This window comes from Odocoileus virginianus, chromosome 1, assembly GCF_023699985.2.
Source record: "Odocoileus virginianus isolate 20LAN1187 ecotype Illinois chromosome 1, Ovbor_1.2, whole genome shotgun sequence".
Lineage (NCBI taxonomy): Eukaryota > Metazoa > Chordata > Mammalia > Artiodactyla > Cervidae > Odocoileus > Odocoileus virginianus.
Genome location: NC_069674.1, coordinates 63,178,423 through 63,197,067, shown reverse-complemented (window position 1 = coordinate 63,197,067; position 18,645 = coordinate 63,178,423). Strand labels below are relative to the sequence as shown.

Genomic DNA, 18,645 nt, shown 5'->3' with positions numbered 1-18,645 from the left:
AAATTCTACAAAACCACCAGTATCTGTTTTGATTTTCTCTGCTATCCCTTCTATTTGAATAGAATTGTTAGTCCAACTACTTGTGTCCTAGATCCCACTAATTTTTACCTTCGCAAATACTTCCTCTTTAAGTAGCAGCTTCTCCTATATCATTAGTCTATTATGATGTATTGGATTACAAATAGCAGCATTACACTTGCCTTTATTAAGATTCCTCAAAAATAAACCAAATCAAATGATTGCCTTTGAATATGGTTCCTTTCTGGCTACCGCACCATTTCATGACTCCACTGCCTTCCTCCCAATGTCTCTGCTTCCGTTTTCACCGATCCCACTCCCTCACCTCCCATTCTCTACTGTCCAGTACAGCTGTTTCCCTATAATTCCAAAAGAGCTCTTAAAACTAACCAATACTGAAGCCAATAGTAAATTCTCCATTCTCACCAAACTTGATTTCTTTGTGGCCTTTGCCATGGTTGACCACTCTGCTTCTTGAAGTATTAACTGGGATTCTGTGGCACTATATTTTTTGCCTTTTCACCCACCTTGCTGGTTCTTTCTTTTCTAGTAGACTTCTAGTTGCTAAAGTGCTCCTAGGCACAGACTTTAATCTTCTTTTCTCATGTACCTATATGTTCCATCAGTAATTGCAACCCTTCTCCAGCCTAGCTCTCTCCCCTAATGCTAGATTCACATGTCTTACTGCTACCCTAACATCTTTTGTTCTTTCAACAGAGATCTCAAACTTATAACTGAAAAGAAGTTTTTGTTCCCCTCCCTACCTATCTAGAACGGCTGCTGCTGCTGCTAAGTTGCTTCAGTCGTGTCCGACTCTGAGCGACCCCATAGATGGAACCCCACCAGGCTCCCCCGTCCCTGGGATTCTCCAGGCCAGAACACTGGAGTGGGTTGCCATTTCCTTCTCCCTCAAAAAAAGTCATTCTTCTTCATTCTCTTACTCCCATATCCCCATATTTATCATATACTGTTCTAATCAGGACCCAAGATTTCCTGAATCTCACAACTTATCAGCTACTCCACTGAAACCCTTTCCCAGGCTATCATCATCTCTTACTTGAATGTCAGAAACTGACTCTAACCGAATTTCTCTGCTACTTCTCTACCCTGTACAGCTGTGGATCACACAGCAGCCAGAATGGTCTTCACACAGCAAAAATCAGATCCTGTTTCTCCTTGCTTAACATTCTGCTAACTTCCTGAAATCCTCAGAATATAACCAAGACACTTCATAGTCAGCACTTCCCTTTAACTTTAGGCTCTGGTCTTGATAGCCTTCTTCCTGCTCACTAAATGTGACATGCAAGTTATCATTTTAGGACTATTGAACTTCCTTTTTTAGGCTTGGAATGGTTTTGTCCCAGATCTTTGCATGACTGTCTTTTTATGCCTCAGATCTTTAATCAACATCAACTTGTCAGAGAGGCCTTCCACAATAACCCTAGCAGAAAGACCCCACCCTGCACATCCTACATCAGTATCTTATTTAATTCCCTCTGATGGTTAGGATTAGAGTTGCAAAAATTATTTGGTTTATTATATTATTTACCCACTTATTGTCTACTCCCACCCCTAGAATGTGAACTCCTTGAAGTTGGTGATTTTGTCTGCCTTATTCACTGCTGTGTCCCTAAAGCTGAGAGAGTGACCTGTTCGTTAGTTTATTCTCAGCACCCAGTACAATACCTAGCAAATGATAGGTGCTCAGCAAATGCACATGAAGTAAATATTTTAACATTCACACATAATATTTTTAAAAGTTGTTTCCATTATGCATTACCATTTAGAAATTTTTTTAATGGCAATAAGCAGCAATAAGGATAACAGTAGTAATGATAGCTACTATGCCTTGGGTACTTGCTGTGGGAGAAGAATTGTGTAAAACACTTTTCATGAAAATTTAATTACTACGACAAACATATAAGATAGAAACTATTACCTATTAGCATTTTACAAATAAGAAAAGAGGCTTAGAGAAGTTCAGTAACTCACGCAAATTCATACAGTTAGTGAATGTCAGGGTAGGGGTTTGAATCCAATCCTGTATGACACTAGATGCAATAGTCTTACCCACTCTGTGGTACTAGCACCCTCAGAAGGAAGTCATTTCACAGAACTGTAAAAATCTTAGGATCTGAAGGGACCTTAGCCTGATCTGACCCTCTGCCACATTCCAGCTAAAGAATTGTTAGCTTCTGAGTTTAAACTCGTCTCTCTATAACTTCTACCCTTTGGTCTTCATTTCACCTCTTCCTTTCAAGAGTAACTTATTTATTTTATCATAGATGGGTACTTTTCAATCATAGCTTTGTAAATGCCGGTGGCACTTGGCAATCTCAGTAAACTATTATAGTTCAAGACTATTTCAGAGACAGAGATTGAGTAAATATTAACAACCCCGTGTGCTTGGTTGGAACTTGAAAGGACTGCGTAACACCAGCAAGCAAGCTTTTGTCAATCACAATCTAGACCAGATTAGACTTAAAGTCCAAGGAAGAACCAAAGTTCACCTTAGAAGTTTCTGCACAGCTCTCCCAGTTATTGTTTGCAAGTGTAAGGAAAAGAAAATGATGAAGGAGAAAGAGAAAACCATTGCTATTGTGAAGGTTATAGACACTTCAAAGTTAAAACTGGTGAGCAAGTGCATTTTGGAATTCTTTCAATGTTTGGAGATGAAACCACCTTAAATACTGAATTTAAACTTTATAAACTAATAGTCAATAAAATAAGGTATGTAGAAGTTGAGCTTTGAAAGTGTAATTTACAATCTGCTGTATTGACAAGCTTGTTTTCTTACAAGATAGTTTTTTAATTCTCTGGCTATAGTAAAAATATTTTGGTAGTCTAGTTAAAAATTGTTTAAACTGCTCTTTTATTTGAATTTTTTTTCAAAAAGTGAGTGTTCCATTAATTATTTGTTGTAGTGTTTACATTAAATTACTGTTCTCATTGATTTAGTAACTAAGTAGACTGTATATATAAAATAGATTTCCTATACATAAGAGATATATAATGCAAAAGCAGTTTCTATGTTACCATTCTCTGTTTTGTATTTTATCTTTTCTATTTGTGTTTTGAGCCAGCTGGTCAAGGATAGGAATCTCCCACTCCCGCCCAACAGATTATTTTTATTCACTTATAATAGAACAAAAAAATAATAACTCAGTGGGACTTCTCTTTTCAATGTTTATCATTCAAACCTCATAGCCCTGCTTCAACAAAGAAAATAAAGTCAGAGAAAGATCAATTGTGAGTGTCCTAAAACTGGAAAAATCTAGTTTACCATGTTTAAATGAATAAACACACAAAAGGAAATAAAACAATCTTTTAAGTGCCGTTTTTATGTGTGCTTACATTGTATGATATATGCTGTCCTACAGAGCTCACTTTTTATTCCTGAAATTTATCTTCTTTCTATGCCTACAGTTATTCTATCTAATAGTCTAATGTTCAGTTTTGCCATTTTGCATTCACAATAAATGTCTTCAGAGAAAAGCAAAATAGGGAATCCAAACAACTTAAAATTTCCCCTCATTTTCCCATGAAACTCCCACTAAATATCTGATATAGATATAGAAATATAGATATCACACATTCACATCCATGTATGGATTTATGTTTTTTCTTTTTGTATTCTGAAAAATTATCTGGAAATATAATATGTAAGTATATAGATGATTTTCTTTCTTTTTCTGTGTTTATAATGAGATTATCTGGGAGATAGATACATCATACATACAACATGATCACATACATATATAATATATATAATACATATATGAATACTGTATATGTGTGTATATATATATGTATCTATACACACACAAATGCACATGTGTATATCTCCAGAAAATTACTGGTTTTAGATAAATAATCAATATTCAGAAACATGATGAGTATATACAATGGTACCCTCCCCCTTGCTTATAAATGATTATAAATGAAGATTATAAATTAAGAGGAGTGAAACAATAAAAACAAATTAAGTTATTAAATTTGTGGTAATAAAGTTATTAAATTTGTGGTCAAGTTTTCCAGTACTGTAGTGTTTTGGTGAAGAAAAATATTAAACCAGGATGCCATAAGGGAGAGTGTTGGAGATGGTTTGAATCTTAGGTTGAGCCTGTAGATTGTATTTTGATATTTAAAGAAGGTGTGAGGACATTTGAGGTGCAGAAAATAGCAGTGGCAAAGAATAAAACTGAGATAAATATTCTCCAATGGCTTCCAACATTTTGAATTTTCAAAATACTTTTTACAATTAAAAATGTTAAGGCAGGGTCCCTTCCACAATCGGATAGGGAGTAGAGAATCTAGCCTCTGTGTTAGACCTAAATTTTAACCCCAAGTCTTCTATTTATTACAACTGTATGATCTTGAGATAATTACTTATTCTTTCAGACTTTTTTTTACCATATTTAACATGGTAACTATGAGACTTCACTCATAAAGTTGTTATAAAGATTACTTGAAATTCTGCTATTTGTTATTACTATGAGACATGCTTAGCTGAATATCGGGCATATAATAAAAACTCAACTATCTATGACTTTGCATATATATGTTATGATAATGCTTCTTTTTTATTATCTTTAAAAAATTCTTCATATGTGGATTCATAGGTTCCATTTGTCAACATTCTATCCTCTTTCTTCCTCCCTCCCACTGGAGTGGAAAATCTATTTTTGGACATAGTCTACATATTTACATGTGGTGATGAGAAATCTTTCAGAACTTGTTAGCAGCAATAAATAATATTGATTAGATAATGTGGGACCATTGAATGAGATTTTTGAGAACTAGACATAAGAGTTTGAGCTTAATATATGAGCTAAAGGGGAAAAACTTAGATTTCATGTTTGAGCTAGGAGAGATCAGAAGAAAGTTGTATTTCAAAACATGAGTTTGTCTGAGAGGAGCATTTGGGAACTAATTGAGAAGAATGGAGGGATGCTGGAAGGAAGGACATAATTTAGGCTGAAGGCCTTGAGGATCTTGAGATGTGAGAGTATGGAAGAAAATTTAAACTGACCAATAATTTAACCAGTCAGTACCAAAGAAAATCAACTTTGAATATTTGTTGGAAGGACTGATGCTGAAGCTCCAATACTTTGACCACCTGATGTGAAGAGTCAACTCATTGGAAAAGACCTTGATGCTGGGAAAGATTGAAGGCAAAAGGAGTAGGGGGTGGCAGAGGATGAGATGATTAGGTAACATCACCTACTCAATAAACATGAATTTGAGCAAATTCCAGGAGTTAGTGTCCCTCATAGCTTGGTTGGTAAAGAATCCACCTAGAATGCAGGAGACCCTGGTTCGATTCCTGGGTCAGGAAGATCCACTGGAGAAGGGAGCTACTCACTCCAGTATTATTGGGCTTCCCTTGTGGCTCAGATGGCAAAGAATCCACCTGCAATGCAGAAGACCTGGGTTTGATCCCTGGAAATCACTTGGAGAAGGGAAAGGCTACCCACTCCATATTCTGGCCTGGAGAATTCCATGGACTGTAGTCCATGGGGTCCCAGATTGGGGCACAACTAAGCGACTTTCACTTTTCAGGAGTTAGTGTAGGACAGAGAAGCCTGGTGTGCTGCAGTCCATGGGGTTTCAAAGAGTCAGACACAACTTAGTGACTGAACAACAATGAACAAAATAACTTAAAAGAAAAAAATATCATAACTGGGTAATAGATTGGATCTAATATATGGAGAGGGAAGAAGCCAAACAGAAAAAAACATGTGGAATTTAGGTCAGATCATTTATGTTGTCCTTTATTGTATTTGACCTGATGAGAGTAAATGGATATATGAACAATTCTCATAGGGAAGCATTGATTTTAAACAGGCAAAGCAATACTTTTCTATTATTGAAAGTTGTTGCCTTCTCACAAACTAATAATTTTTAATAAATGGGATTGAATTTTATCAGATAGTTTTTTAAATCTATTGAGATGATCATATGGTTCTCTTTTAACATCATAAAATATATTTATGGGAAACCCAATTTGATTATGGCAAGTTACCTAGTTTATATTCTCTTGAATTTAAATAAGTAATATTTTACTTAAGATTTATAGTCATGAATAAAATGGGTCTGTAATATTTTTTCTTATAATGTTTTCATATGGTTTCAGTCTCAATGAATTGGAACATATTCCCTCTGTCTCTATTGTCTAGAAATGTTTGTACGAATTTGAGATGGTATGTTTCCTGAAAGTGTGAGTCTTGCACATAAAACTGTCTAATCCAGATATTTTCTTGTGTAATATGTTTAAAGTATTTTTTTATTTCTTCAGTAATCATAAGACTATTCAAGCTATTAATTATTATGTAGTCAGTTCTACTAAATAATGTTTTTCTAGAAATTTATGTATTTCACCTAAGCATTCAGTTATTAGAAAATTATTGTAGGTAATATCTCTTATCTTTTTTATTATGGTAAAATATGTATAACATAAAATTTGCCATCCTAAACCTTTTAAAGTGTATAATTCAGTGGCATAACATAGATTCACAATGTTGTGCAATCATTATCACTATTCACCTACAGAGATTTTTCATTCTTACAAACAGAAAACATTAAAAAATGTCACCAATTAAATAATAACTCCTCATTTTCCTTATCTCCAGACTTTAATAACCTTTATTCTCCTTTCTATCTGTATAATTTGACTATTCTAGGTATTTCATGTAAATGGAATCATATATTTGTCCTTTTCTATCAGCTTATTTTACTTAGCATAATGTTTTCAAGATTCATAAATATCATAACATGTATTAGTACTTCATTCCCTTTTATGGCTAAGTAATATACCACAATATGTATGGTATATTTCAGTTGTCCATTATCCACATTCCATTTATCCATTATTCATTCATCTATTGATGGGCATTAGGGTTGTTACTACCCTTTGGCTATTTAATGCTTCTATAACCATTTGTGTGCAAGTACCTGTTTGAGAATCTACTTTCGGCTGTTACTGGTATATACTTAGAGGTGAGAAATTGCTGATAATAAGCTAATTTATGTTTAACTTTTGAAGAGCTGTCATACTATTTTCCACAGTGGCTGCACCATTTCACATTGTCAGCAGCAAGGCACAGGGTAACAGTTTCTCTGCATCCTCACCAAAACTTGCTTTCCTTTCTTTTCATAACAATCATCTTAATGAGGGTGAAGTGGTAAAACGTGGGTTTGATTTATATTTCCCTAATGACTAACGATGTTGAGTATATTTCAGTGTTCTTTTTGACCATTTAGAAGTCTTTTTTTGAGAAATGTCTATTTAAGTTCTTTGCTAATTTTAAAAATTGGAATGTTTTTGTTGCTGTTTATGTGAGTCATTGGAGTTTATTTTTTGTAGCTAGATATTAATCTCTTAACAGATAAATGATCTGTAAATAATCTCTCCCATTTTGTGGGTTGTCCCTTCACTCTCTTGGTAGTGTCCTTTAATGTACAAAAGTTTTAAATTTTATGAAATCCAGTTTATCTGTTTTGGTTGTTGCTGTTGCCTGTGATTTTGATATTATACCTAAAAAATCATCACCAAACCCAATTTTTTAATGAAGATTTTCCTTATCTTTTCTTCTAGGAATATTATAGCCTTAACTCATATGTTTAAGTTGTTGATCCATTTTGAGTAAATTTTGTTCATGGTGTAAGAGTCCAACTTCCTTCTGCATATGGCTCTCTAGTTTTCTCAAGATTATTTGTTGAAGAATTTATCCTTTCCCCATTGAAAAGCCTTGGTACCCTTACCAAAAATCATTTGACCATATATTTGAGTAATAATTTACGGACTCTCTATCCCACTCTCTATATGTCTGTCTTTACATCAGTGCCACACTGTTTTGGTTACAATTGTTTTGCAATAAGTTTTAAATATGGAAATTTAATCCCTCCAACTTTGTTCTTTTCAAAGTAATTTTTAGTATTCAGGATCCCATTAGACTTCATATGAATTTTAGTGTGGGTTTTTATATTTCTGCAAAAACCACTGTTAAGATTTTAATGTGGATTTGAGGCATCTGTTGATTGCTCTGGATAGTACTGCCCTCATACTAAGTCTTCCCATCAAAAAACATGGGATATCTTTCCATTTATTTATATCTTCTTTAATTTCTTTAAGCAATGCATTTTTTAGTTTTTGATATCTAAGTCTTTTCCTCCTTGGTTAAATTTATTTCCAAGTATTTTATTCTTTTTGATGTTATTATACATGAAATTGATTTCTTAATATCCTTCCAGATTGTTCATTGTTAGTGTGTAAAGATGCAACATAATTTTGCATGTTGATTTTTTATTCTGCCACTTTGCTGAATTTACGTATTAGCTTTCATACTGTTGTGTGTGTATGTGTGTTTATGAATCTCATGATTTTCTAAATGTAAGATCATGTCATCTGTGAACAAAGATATTTTTACTTATACCTTTTCAGTTTGAATGACTTTCTTTTCTTTGACTAATTATTCTGGCTAGGACTTCCAATACTATGTTAAAAAGAAGTGGTGAAAGCAGGTATCCCAGTCTTGTTTGTTCCTGTTCCTTGAGGAAAACACATAGATCTAAGTTATACTATGGTTATATCCCTCTTTGATTTAAAATATCATTTGTTTAGTCTTTATTCCTTTAGTTAGTCTTACAAGAGGCCTGTCAAGTTTGCTAACTGAAAAAACAAAACAAAATTTTTCTTTTGCATTGTTTTGTTTTTCACTGACTTATGATCTTATATTACTATCTGTTTTACTTGCTTTGGGGTTTTTTGGCAATTTTTCTGACTTCTTGAGAAACAGACTTAGTCTATCAAATTTCAAAATTTTATCTATTTTTCCCTCATATTTAAGGGTATAAATTTCCTTCAAAACATTACTTTGCCATATTCTAAATTTTCCTTACATGTGTTTTCAATATCTTTCATTTATTTTTGAATTCCAGTGTGATTTTGTCTTTACTCTTGAATCATTTAAATATTTTTAAATATTAAGGTAATCAAGGACTCAGTAACATTTTTGAAGTTTTTCATTTTTTGTTTTTGGTGATAAGTATATGATCAATATTTATATATGTTCTGTATGTACTTGGAAAATATTGTATATTCTGTAATTTTTAGATACAGAACTATATACATGTCTACTAGGACAAGATTTCACTTTTATTGTTCAAAACTAGAACATTACTAATTATTTTTGTCTACTTGACCTTTCGAAAACAAGAAGAAATAAATTGAAATCTCTCACTATTTTGATGGATTTATTTATTTCTCCTTGTAGTTCAAACATTCTGCTTCATATTTGCTTCCAATACTATGTTTCCCTATTGTCTCTATTGTCTGGAAATATTTGTACAAAATTCAGATGGTATGTTTCCTGAAAATGTTACAGTCTTCCCTGTTTTATTAGGTACACATCTGCTTATAATTGCTGTGCCTTTTTGGAGAATTAAATTCTTTATTTTTAGATAGTGACTATCTCTACCCCTAATAATTTTTCTAATTTTAGTCTATCTGATATGAATGTAGCTGCATCAGCTTCCTATGGTCATAATTTGCTGGGCATATCTTTTCCCATCTTTTAAATTTCAATCTTGTGTGTTCTTTGTCCTTGCAACTGTGTTTCTTGTAAATTACATAAATCTAAACACTATCTTTTTAACTGAACTGTCAAACTTTTAGCTGAGGAATTTGACCTATTTACATTTATCATCACTGTTGATATTTTTCACCTGTTTTTCTCATTTTATTTTATTATGTGTGTCACATATTTTAATATGTTTTTCTTTAGTACTTTTTTCCTTTTTACCACTTTTACATTCACTCAGTTCCTTACTACTCCAACCCTATCATACTGATATTATCTAGATTTAATATGGAGTTATATGGTTATATCAGTTCAGTTCAGTCACTCAGTCATGTCCAACTCTTTGCAACCCCATGGACTGCAACATGCCCGGCCTCCCTGTCCATTGCCAAATCCCTGAGTTTACTCAAACTCATGTCCATCAACTCGGTGAGGCCATCCAACCATCTCGTTCTCTGTCATCCCCTTCTCCTGCCTTCAATCTTTCCCAGCATCAGGGTCTTTTCTAATGAGTCAGTTCTTCACATCAGGTGGCCAAAGTATTGGAGTTTTGGCTTCAGCATCAGTCCTTCCAATGAATATTCAGGATTGATTTCTTTTAGGATGGACTGGTTGGATCTCTTTACAGTCCAAGAGTTCTACAACAACACAGTTCAAAAACATCAATTCTTTGGCACTCAGCTTTCTTTATAGTCCAACTCTCACATCCATACATGACTACTGGGAAAACCATAGCTTTGACTAGACGGACCTTTGTTGGTAATGTCTCTGCTTTTTAATATGCTGTCTAGGTTGGTCATAACTTTTCTTCCAAGGAGCAAAGGTCTTTTAATTTGATGGCTGCAGTCACCATCTGCAGTGATTTTGGAGCCCCCAAAAGTAAAGTCTGTCACTGTTTCCATTGTTTTCCCATCTATTTGCCATGAAGTGATGGGACCAAATGCCACGATCTTACTTTTCTGAATGTTGAGCTTTAAGCCAACTTTTTCACTCCTCTTTCACTTTCATCAAGAGACTCTTTAGTTCTTTTTCACTTTCTGCCATAAGGGTAGTGTCATCTGCATTTCTGAGGTTATTGGTATGTCTCCCAGCAATCTTGATTCCAGTTTGTGCTTCTAGCCCAGAATTTCTCATGATGTACTCTGCATATAAGTCAAATAAGCAGGGTGACAATATACAGCCTTTCCCTATTTGGAACCAGTCTGTTGTTCCATGTCCAATTCTAACTGTTGCTTCCTGACCTGCATACAGGTTTCACAAGAGGCAGGTCAGTGGTTATATAGTTTATTTTATTTTTTATCTTGATTCCCCTATTCTCCTTTAGACTACAGCCACTTTACCAAGATACTTAATATTCTGTTTATAACATGTTTTATTTGTTTATATCATATTTACTTCATCCCAAACTATCTTCAGTGTTGGAATTTGTGGGTAAACATTCTTAACCATTTTATAATTTTCAGAATATTTTTTATCATGGCCTAACATGTAGATTATATTGGGCTAGATAGAAAACTGTGGTTTTTTTTTCATTTATTTTTATTAGTTGGAGGCTAATTACTTCACAACATTTCAGTGGGTTTTGTCATACATTGACATGAATCAGCCATGGAGTTACATGTATTCCCCATCCTGATCCCCCCTCCCACCTCCCTCTCCACCTGATTCCTCTGGGTCTTCCCAGTGCACCAGGCCTGAGCACTTGTCTCATGCATCCCACCAGGGCTGGTGATCTGTTTCACTATAGATAATATACATGCTGCTCTTTCGAAACATCCCACCCTCGCCTTCTCCCACAGAGTCCAAAAGTCTGTTCTGTACATCTGTGTCTCTTCTTCTGTTTTGCATATAGGGTTATCATTACCATCTTTCTAAATTCCATATATATGTGTTAGTATGCTGTAATGTTCTTTATCTTTCTGGCTTACTTCACTCTGTATAATAGGCTCCAGTTTTTAAGATCTTTTCATTCAGTTTCTTTTCTCATTCGTTTTGCTATGAAAATGTTTATGTTTATAAGATTCTTCTTCCTTTGAACATAATCTCTTCTTACTATTATGCTTCTACATTTTACTTTGTCATTGTACATTCTTAAGTTTAATTGTAATGCATCAGGGTGTAGGTTTTTCTTCTTTGATATTCCATAGGCCCTTTGATTTTTAAGTCAAAATAAAACAACAAAATAAGATGAGATTAAAGACAAGAATTTCATCTTTGATTTAGTGTTAATTCTGGGATGCATCCCTATTCTTTCTTAAAGTATTTTCTTCCTTCCAATTTTTATTTTTATTTTTTTAATTTTTTTCTCTCCCTGACTCTCCTAATACCTATCTATATTTTAGTTCTAATAATTCTGTCCTTCATACTAATTAGATTTTCTTTTATATGCTTGGTTTCTTGGTCCCTCATCCTCCTGAGAGATTAATTTGTTTTTTATAATTTACTAATTCCTTTATTTCTTTCTCAGTTTATGTATTATGCTATTTTTCCATTTTATGATTTTCTTCTTTTTTCAGGTATTATATTTTCATCTCTCCTATTTCTTCATGATCACTTTGGCCATTTTTATATTTACTTGTTCTTATTTTAGATTATTATTGTTGTTGTTTAGTCACTCAGTAGTGTTTAACACTTTTGTGACCCCATGGACTGTGGCCCACCAGGTTTCTCTGTCCATGGGATTGCCTAGGCAAGAGTACTGGAGTGGGTTGCCATTTTCTTCTCCAGGGAATCTTCCCAATCTGGGGATCAAACCCATATCTCCTGAATTAGGAGGCAGATGCTTTACCACAAAACCACCAGGGAAGTTCCATTTTAGATTATAAATTAGTGCAAACATCATTCTTTATTTCTTTACAGTGTATATTAGATCAATTTTTAAAACTTGGTTTCATGTAATCTTTTTTAAAAATTTCTAAAATTTTTGAATTTGATGTTATTTCTAACATTAAATGTTGCTGAACTTTTAAAATAATCATTTTTCTTGAATGCTTTGATATTTTGACCTGTAAGCTCATTTTCTTTAGGGAATATTGGCTACTGTGAAAGGTATTGTTTATATGGGAATACCAGTTCCCAGTCCATTTCGGTCTCTATATGAGAGATATGAAAAATCTAGGGTAGAGAATTTTGGACACCAGGAATCACTGTTGGTCACTTCTCACTTCAAAACATTGGTCACTTCTCACTTCAAAACAATTTCTTAGATCAAGCGTTCACTTTTTTCTACAAGAAAGAATTGTCTTAAGACAAGACAAGATATGTTCTACCTTGCTGAAATATTTTATAATAAATTCTTTACTAGGTGTTTTTAAAATTTGTGAGTTTGTTTCTAATAATTATATTTCCCTATTGCTATGTCAATGATTTTGCTTTTCTGAAAAAAGTAATGATTTTTAACCAGAATAATAAATATTTCTTCATAAAATATCTATCCAGTTGCCTACTAGTCTGTAAGATAAAGCCTAGACTTAGACTTTAATACTGAAGTAGATTATAACTTTGGTTTGTAAGCCTTTTCTGATATGTATGTAATCTTTAAATTTTCCCTAATATTTTATTCATATCTTTTAATGGAGAAAAGGCTCTTTAGATTATGTGAAATATATTACATATTTTGACATTGAAACCAATTGTCTAATGATATTTAAAAAGTTATTAGCCATTTACATGAAATAGATGGTACATACAACATAAAATTAAATAGGATATTAATCATTATGCTTCAGGGCATAAATTAGACAATAACCAAGGTCATAACAAACACCCTCTTTCAACAACACATGAGGTGACTCTACACATGGACATCACCAGATGGTCAGTACCGAAAGTAGATTGACTATATTCTTTGCAGTGGAAGATAGAGAAGCTCTATACAGTCAGTAAAAACAAACTGGGAGCTGACTGTGGCTCAAATCATGAACTCCTTATTGCAAAATTCAGAGTGAAATTGAAGAAAGTAGGGAAGACCACTAAGCCATTCAGGTATGACCTAAATCAAATCCCTTACAATTATACAGTGGAAGTGACCAATAGATTCAGGGGATTACATCTGATAGAACAGAGTGCCTGAAGAACTATGGACAGAGATTTGTAACATAGTATAGGAGACAGTGATCAAAACCATCCCCAAGGGGAAAAAAAAACAAAACTGCAAAATGGCAAAATGGTTGTCTGAGAAGGATTTACAAGTAGCTGGGAAAAGAAGACAAGTGAAAGGCAAAGGAGAAAAAGAAAGATACACCCATCTGAATGCAGAGTTCCAAAGAGTAGCAAGGAGAGATAAGAAAGGCTTCCTCAGTGATCAATGAAAGAAATAGAGGAAAACAATAGAATGGGAAAGACTAGAGATCTCTTCAAAAAATTAGAGATATCAAGGGAACATTTCATGCCAAGATTGGCACAATAAAGGACAGAAATGGTATGGACCTAACAGAAGATGTCAGGAAGCAGAAGGACAGATGAAGCAGAAGATGTTAAGAAGAGGCAGCAAGAATACCGGAGAGGGCAATGGCAACCCACTCCAGGAGTACTCTTGCCTGGAAAATCCCGTGGACAGAGGAGCCTGGTAGGCTGAGGTCCATGGGGTCGCTGGGAGTCGGACACGACTGGGCAAATTCACTGTCACTTTTCACTTTCATGCATTGGAGAAGGAAACGGCAACCCACTCCAGTGTTCTTGCCTGGAGAATCCCAGGGACAGGGGTGCCTAATGGGCTGCCGTCTGTGGGGTCACACAGAGTTGGACACGACTGAAGTGACTTAGCAGCAGCAGCAGCAAGAATACACAGAACTATGCAAAAGAGATACTAATGATCTAGATAACCATGATGGTGTGATCACTCACCTAGAGCCAGACATCCTGGAGTGGGAAGTCAAGTGGACCTTAAGAAGCATCATTATGAACAAAGCTAGTGAGGTGATGGAATTCCAGCTGAGCTATTTCAAATCCTAAAAGATGATGCTATGAAAGTGTGGCACTCAATATACCAACAAATTGGGAAAATTCAGCAGTGGCCACAGGACTGGAAAAGGCCAGTTTTCTTTTCAGTCCCAAAGAAGAACAATGTCAAAGAATGTTCAAACTACAGCACAATTGCACTCATTTCACACACTAGCAAAGTAATACTCAAAATTCTCCAAGCTAGCCTTTCAACAGTAAGTGAACTGAGAACTTCCAAATGTTCAAGCTGGTTTTCAAAAAGGCAGAGGAATGAGAGATCAAATTGCCAACATCAACTGGGTCATAGAAAAAACAAGAAAATTCCAGAAAAACATCTACTTCTGTTTCATTGACTACACTAAAGCTTTTGACTGTGTGGATCACAACAAACTGTGGAAAATTCTTAAGGAGATGGGAATACCAGATCACCTTATCTGCTTCCTGAGAAAACTATATGCAGGTTAAGAAGAAGCAGTTAGAAATGGAAATGGAACAACGGACTGGTTCAAAATTGGGAAAGGAATACATCAAGACTGTATACTGCCACTTGGCTTATTTGACTTATATGCAGAGTACATTATGCAAAATGCCAGGCTGGATGAAACACAAGCTGGAATCAAGATTGCAGGGAGAAATATCAATAACCTCATATATGCAGATGACACCACCTTTATGGCAGAAAGTGAAGAGGAGCTAAGAGCCTCTTGATGAAAGTGAAAGAGGAGAGTGAAAAATTTGGCTTAAAACTCAACATTCAAAAAACTAAGATCATGGCATCCAGTCTCATCTTTTCATGGCAAATGTAGAAACAATGGAAATGGTGAGAGACTTTATTTTCTTGGGCTGTAAAATCACTGCAGATTGTGACTGTAGCCATGAAGTTAGAAGACACTTGCTTCTTGGAAGGAAAGATATGACCAACCTAGACAGCGTATTAAAAAGCAGAAACATTACTTTGCCAGCTAAGGTCCATCTAGTCAAAGCTAGGTTTTTCCAGTAGTTGTGTGTTGATGTGAGAGTTGGACCATGAAGAAGGCTGAGCACCAAAGAACTATGCTTTGAACTGTGGTGCTGGAGAAGACTCTCAAGATCCCTTGGACGGCAAGGAGATCAAACCAGTCCATCCTAAAGGAGATCAGTCCTGAATGTTTATTGGAAGGACTGATGCTCAAGCTGAAGCTCCAACGCTTTGGCCACCTGATTCAAAGAGGTGACTCACTGGAAAATATCCTGATGCTGGGAAAGATAGAAGGCATGAGGAGAAGGGGATGACAGAAGATGAGATGTTTGGATGGCATCACCGACTCAATGAACATGAGTCTGATCAACTCCGGGACATGGTGAAGGGCAGAAAAGCCTGGCATGCTGCAGTTCACAGCGTTGCAGGTCAGACACTACTGGAGCAACTGAAGAACAACAGAAGGTCGGGAGAAGATGTGATAGACCCATAGTTAAGCAGGATTGAATTCATTATCAGAACTCCAGCCCACTTCTACAGAAAAATGCGTTGGGTATGGTCAGACCAAGTAATATTAACCCAGTGAAATGTTTTAGCTGGGAACCTATCACTTTATTGTTGCAGTGCAAATGTAATATGGCTCCTCTTAAACATTTCTACTGTCTGCTACTGCTGCATTGAATCTATCTGATTTCAAGCTCTTTAGAGGAAAATGCCCTTTTCGTAGTTCTTTCCCCCTTCTTCCTCCCTCACTCCCTGTCTTTTAGTTCAGCATGTCATTATGTTTCTCAAAGTCAGAGTGCAAATGTACAATTCAGGTTGGTGATGCCTCCACTTATAACCAACAGGGTTTTCAAAAAAGACCTGGAAGCTTTAAAATTCTACATATATAGCTAAATGACTCACATGTTAGGGAAATGTGTGCTTTTAGAATTTGTTTCTAATTGTATCACTCTGATACTTACACTCATCATTTATCCAATTTGATAGGTTTTCTTGTCCCTATTTTTCAGATAAGGAAATTGAGAGGGAATAAATATCTCAGTAGCTCACTTCTAATATCCAGGATGCAAAAAAACACATTTTAAAATGATGTTGTTGTTCAGTTGCTCAGTCATATCCAACTGTTTGTGACCCCATGGACTGCAGCATGCCAGAGTTCCCTGTCCTTCATTGTTATATAATCAATGAATTTATATAAAATAAAGATGAGGAGTCCTGACAGAGTAAATAATGAAAAGAACCAATATATGAAAACATGCATCATAATACCATATGCAATCTTTAATGTTCTTGTTGATATGCATATACACTTGTGTATTAGCCTGATTTCCACTGTATTTTCCAAGTACTTTTCCCTCAGAAATATACAATATTAATCACATAATTTAATAGATTATTATTTCAGAAACTAATTTTGGTCTTCATGTGTCCTTTCTTCACAATTATTTTCAGTCTGATTTTATTAGTATTAAAAAAAGTTCCTTCAGCTTGGAGTTCTACAAAAAATGGGAATAAGGAGTTAGAGTCTCCATAATAATCTGAATATAGCTTTGTTTGATAACTTCTTAAAGGAAAGAAAACAGGTACTGCTTATTCGGCTCTTGATTGACTTCCCAGAAATGAAATAAAGATAATTAGAATGGAAATATTTAAAATGTTCAAATCTTGCATTTTAAATGTAGGTTGTTCTGGAATAATAAATATTAACTTGAGTTACGAATATTACTTAAATTTAATTTTCTTAGGAGATCAATCAATAAGCACATTTTCAATAACAAATTGGTACAATTTTGAATTGTGTATAAAGCATCTTAGCTTTCTGAAAAATTGCTCCCGAGGAGCACTTTGAGAATTGCAGTGTTGCTATAATTAGATATACCCTATATCCACTTGAGGCAAAGCAGTTTTAGACTACTTTTGGTTACCAGCTGGATATTTATAATAATCTAGAACATTAAGTGTACAATGAGAAAAAGTATGCCTTCCAGGAAGGAAAGAAAGTTTCTCACTTAATTAACAGTATAAAAAACCTCTTGACTGTGAATTGCTGGTAGCACTGATGGTATTAAGAAGGTTTCCAAAATATTCAACTATTATGCCTAATTTATGATATGTAATGAATTTTCAAGCTTTACTAATATGTATATTGATTTTTGTCTAAAGTGATATTTTTAATCTTATTCATTTATAACCAGGTAATCTGCTGGATCAAATTCCCATAACTTTGTAAATATTAATAAAAATTTTTCTTCATGAGTGAACTAATTTCTCCTTTTTCTTAAGTACAAATAGCTTTTTTCAACATATCTTATCCACAAGCATTCCCCAAAGACTTTATAAAGTTAATGCATATTCATTTTTGTTTAAAATAAAATGCTATATATTGCAAGTTACTATTAACAATTGGTCAATTTTGGATAATACAATTAAATATATCAATATTCACCAAAGATTTGATTGATCTTTTCTACCTTTTTCATTTAAAGGTATCTGGAAGTATTTTGGATGTGTACAGTGGTGAGCAGGAAATTTCACCAGTTAATATGGGCCTTACAAGTGCTTCTTGTCCAAGTAGTCTTCCAATGAAAAGAGAAATTACAGGTAATGTTGCTTTTATAGTTTTCTTTAAGAAAAAAATCAACTCTGTAAGACATGAGTTACATATAATTCCAATCTAAAGACAATTTTTGAAATAGTATCAAAATAGTTATAGTAAGTCTTCTACATATGAACCTTCAAATTGCAAAATATCAAAGATGTGAACGTGTGTTTGCATGTTCAGTCATGGCTGATTGTGTTAGTTGGGTACCTAGGCTAATTTTGTTGGACTTAAAAACAAATTGGACTTTTGAGTGCATGCTTGGAAAGGAACTCATTCGCAAGTAAGAGGCTTCCTGTAGTTAAAATGGGAAACATTTCAAGAGTAAATCCACCTTTTTTTCCTTTATAACAACCAAGCAACAAGTTAGTATAACCTACAGCTCAACTCAGTGATTTCAGGAACTGGACACATACAAATAGACACACATAACCTCTAGTCGTATGTCTATGACAGTTTGGCTAAGTTCCACTTTCACCGTGGGCTTCCCTGGTGGTTCAGACAGTAAAGAGTCTGCCCACAGTGTGGGAGATTCAGGTTCAATC

At 34.5% G+C, this 18,645-nt stretch overlaps 1 protein-coding gene across 13 annotated transcripts in view; it reads left to right on the top strand.

Moving 5' to 3' along the window:
• The window catches only part of TFEC (transcription factor EC), a 224,327-nt gene that overhangs the window by 177,970 nt on the left and 27,712 nt on the right, over positions 1-18,645 (top strand). For 12 of the 13 annotated variants that reach the window (XM_070468644.1, XM_070468660.1, XM_070468637.1 and 9 more), the window contains one exon: positions 17,988-18,102. In XM_070468644.1, the coding sequence (XP_070324745.1) occupies positions 17,988-18,102 (115 nt within the window). Of the gene's footprint in view, positions 1-2,531; positions 2,652-17,987; positions 18,103-18,645 lie in introns of those variants that run through there. The other variant, XM_070468688.1, reaches the window with a different exon arrangement.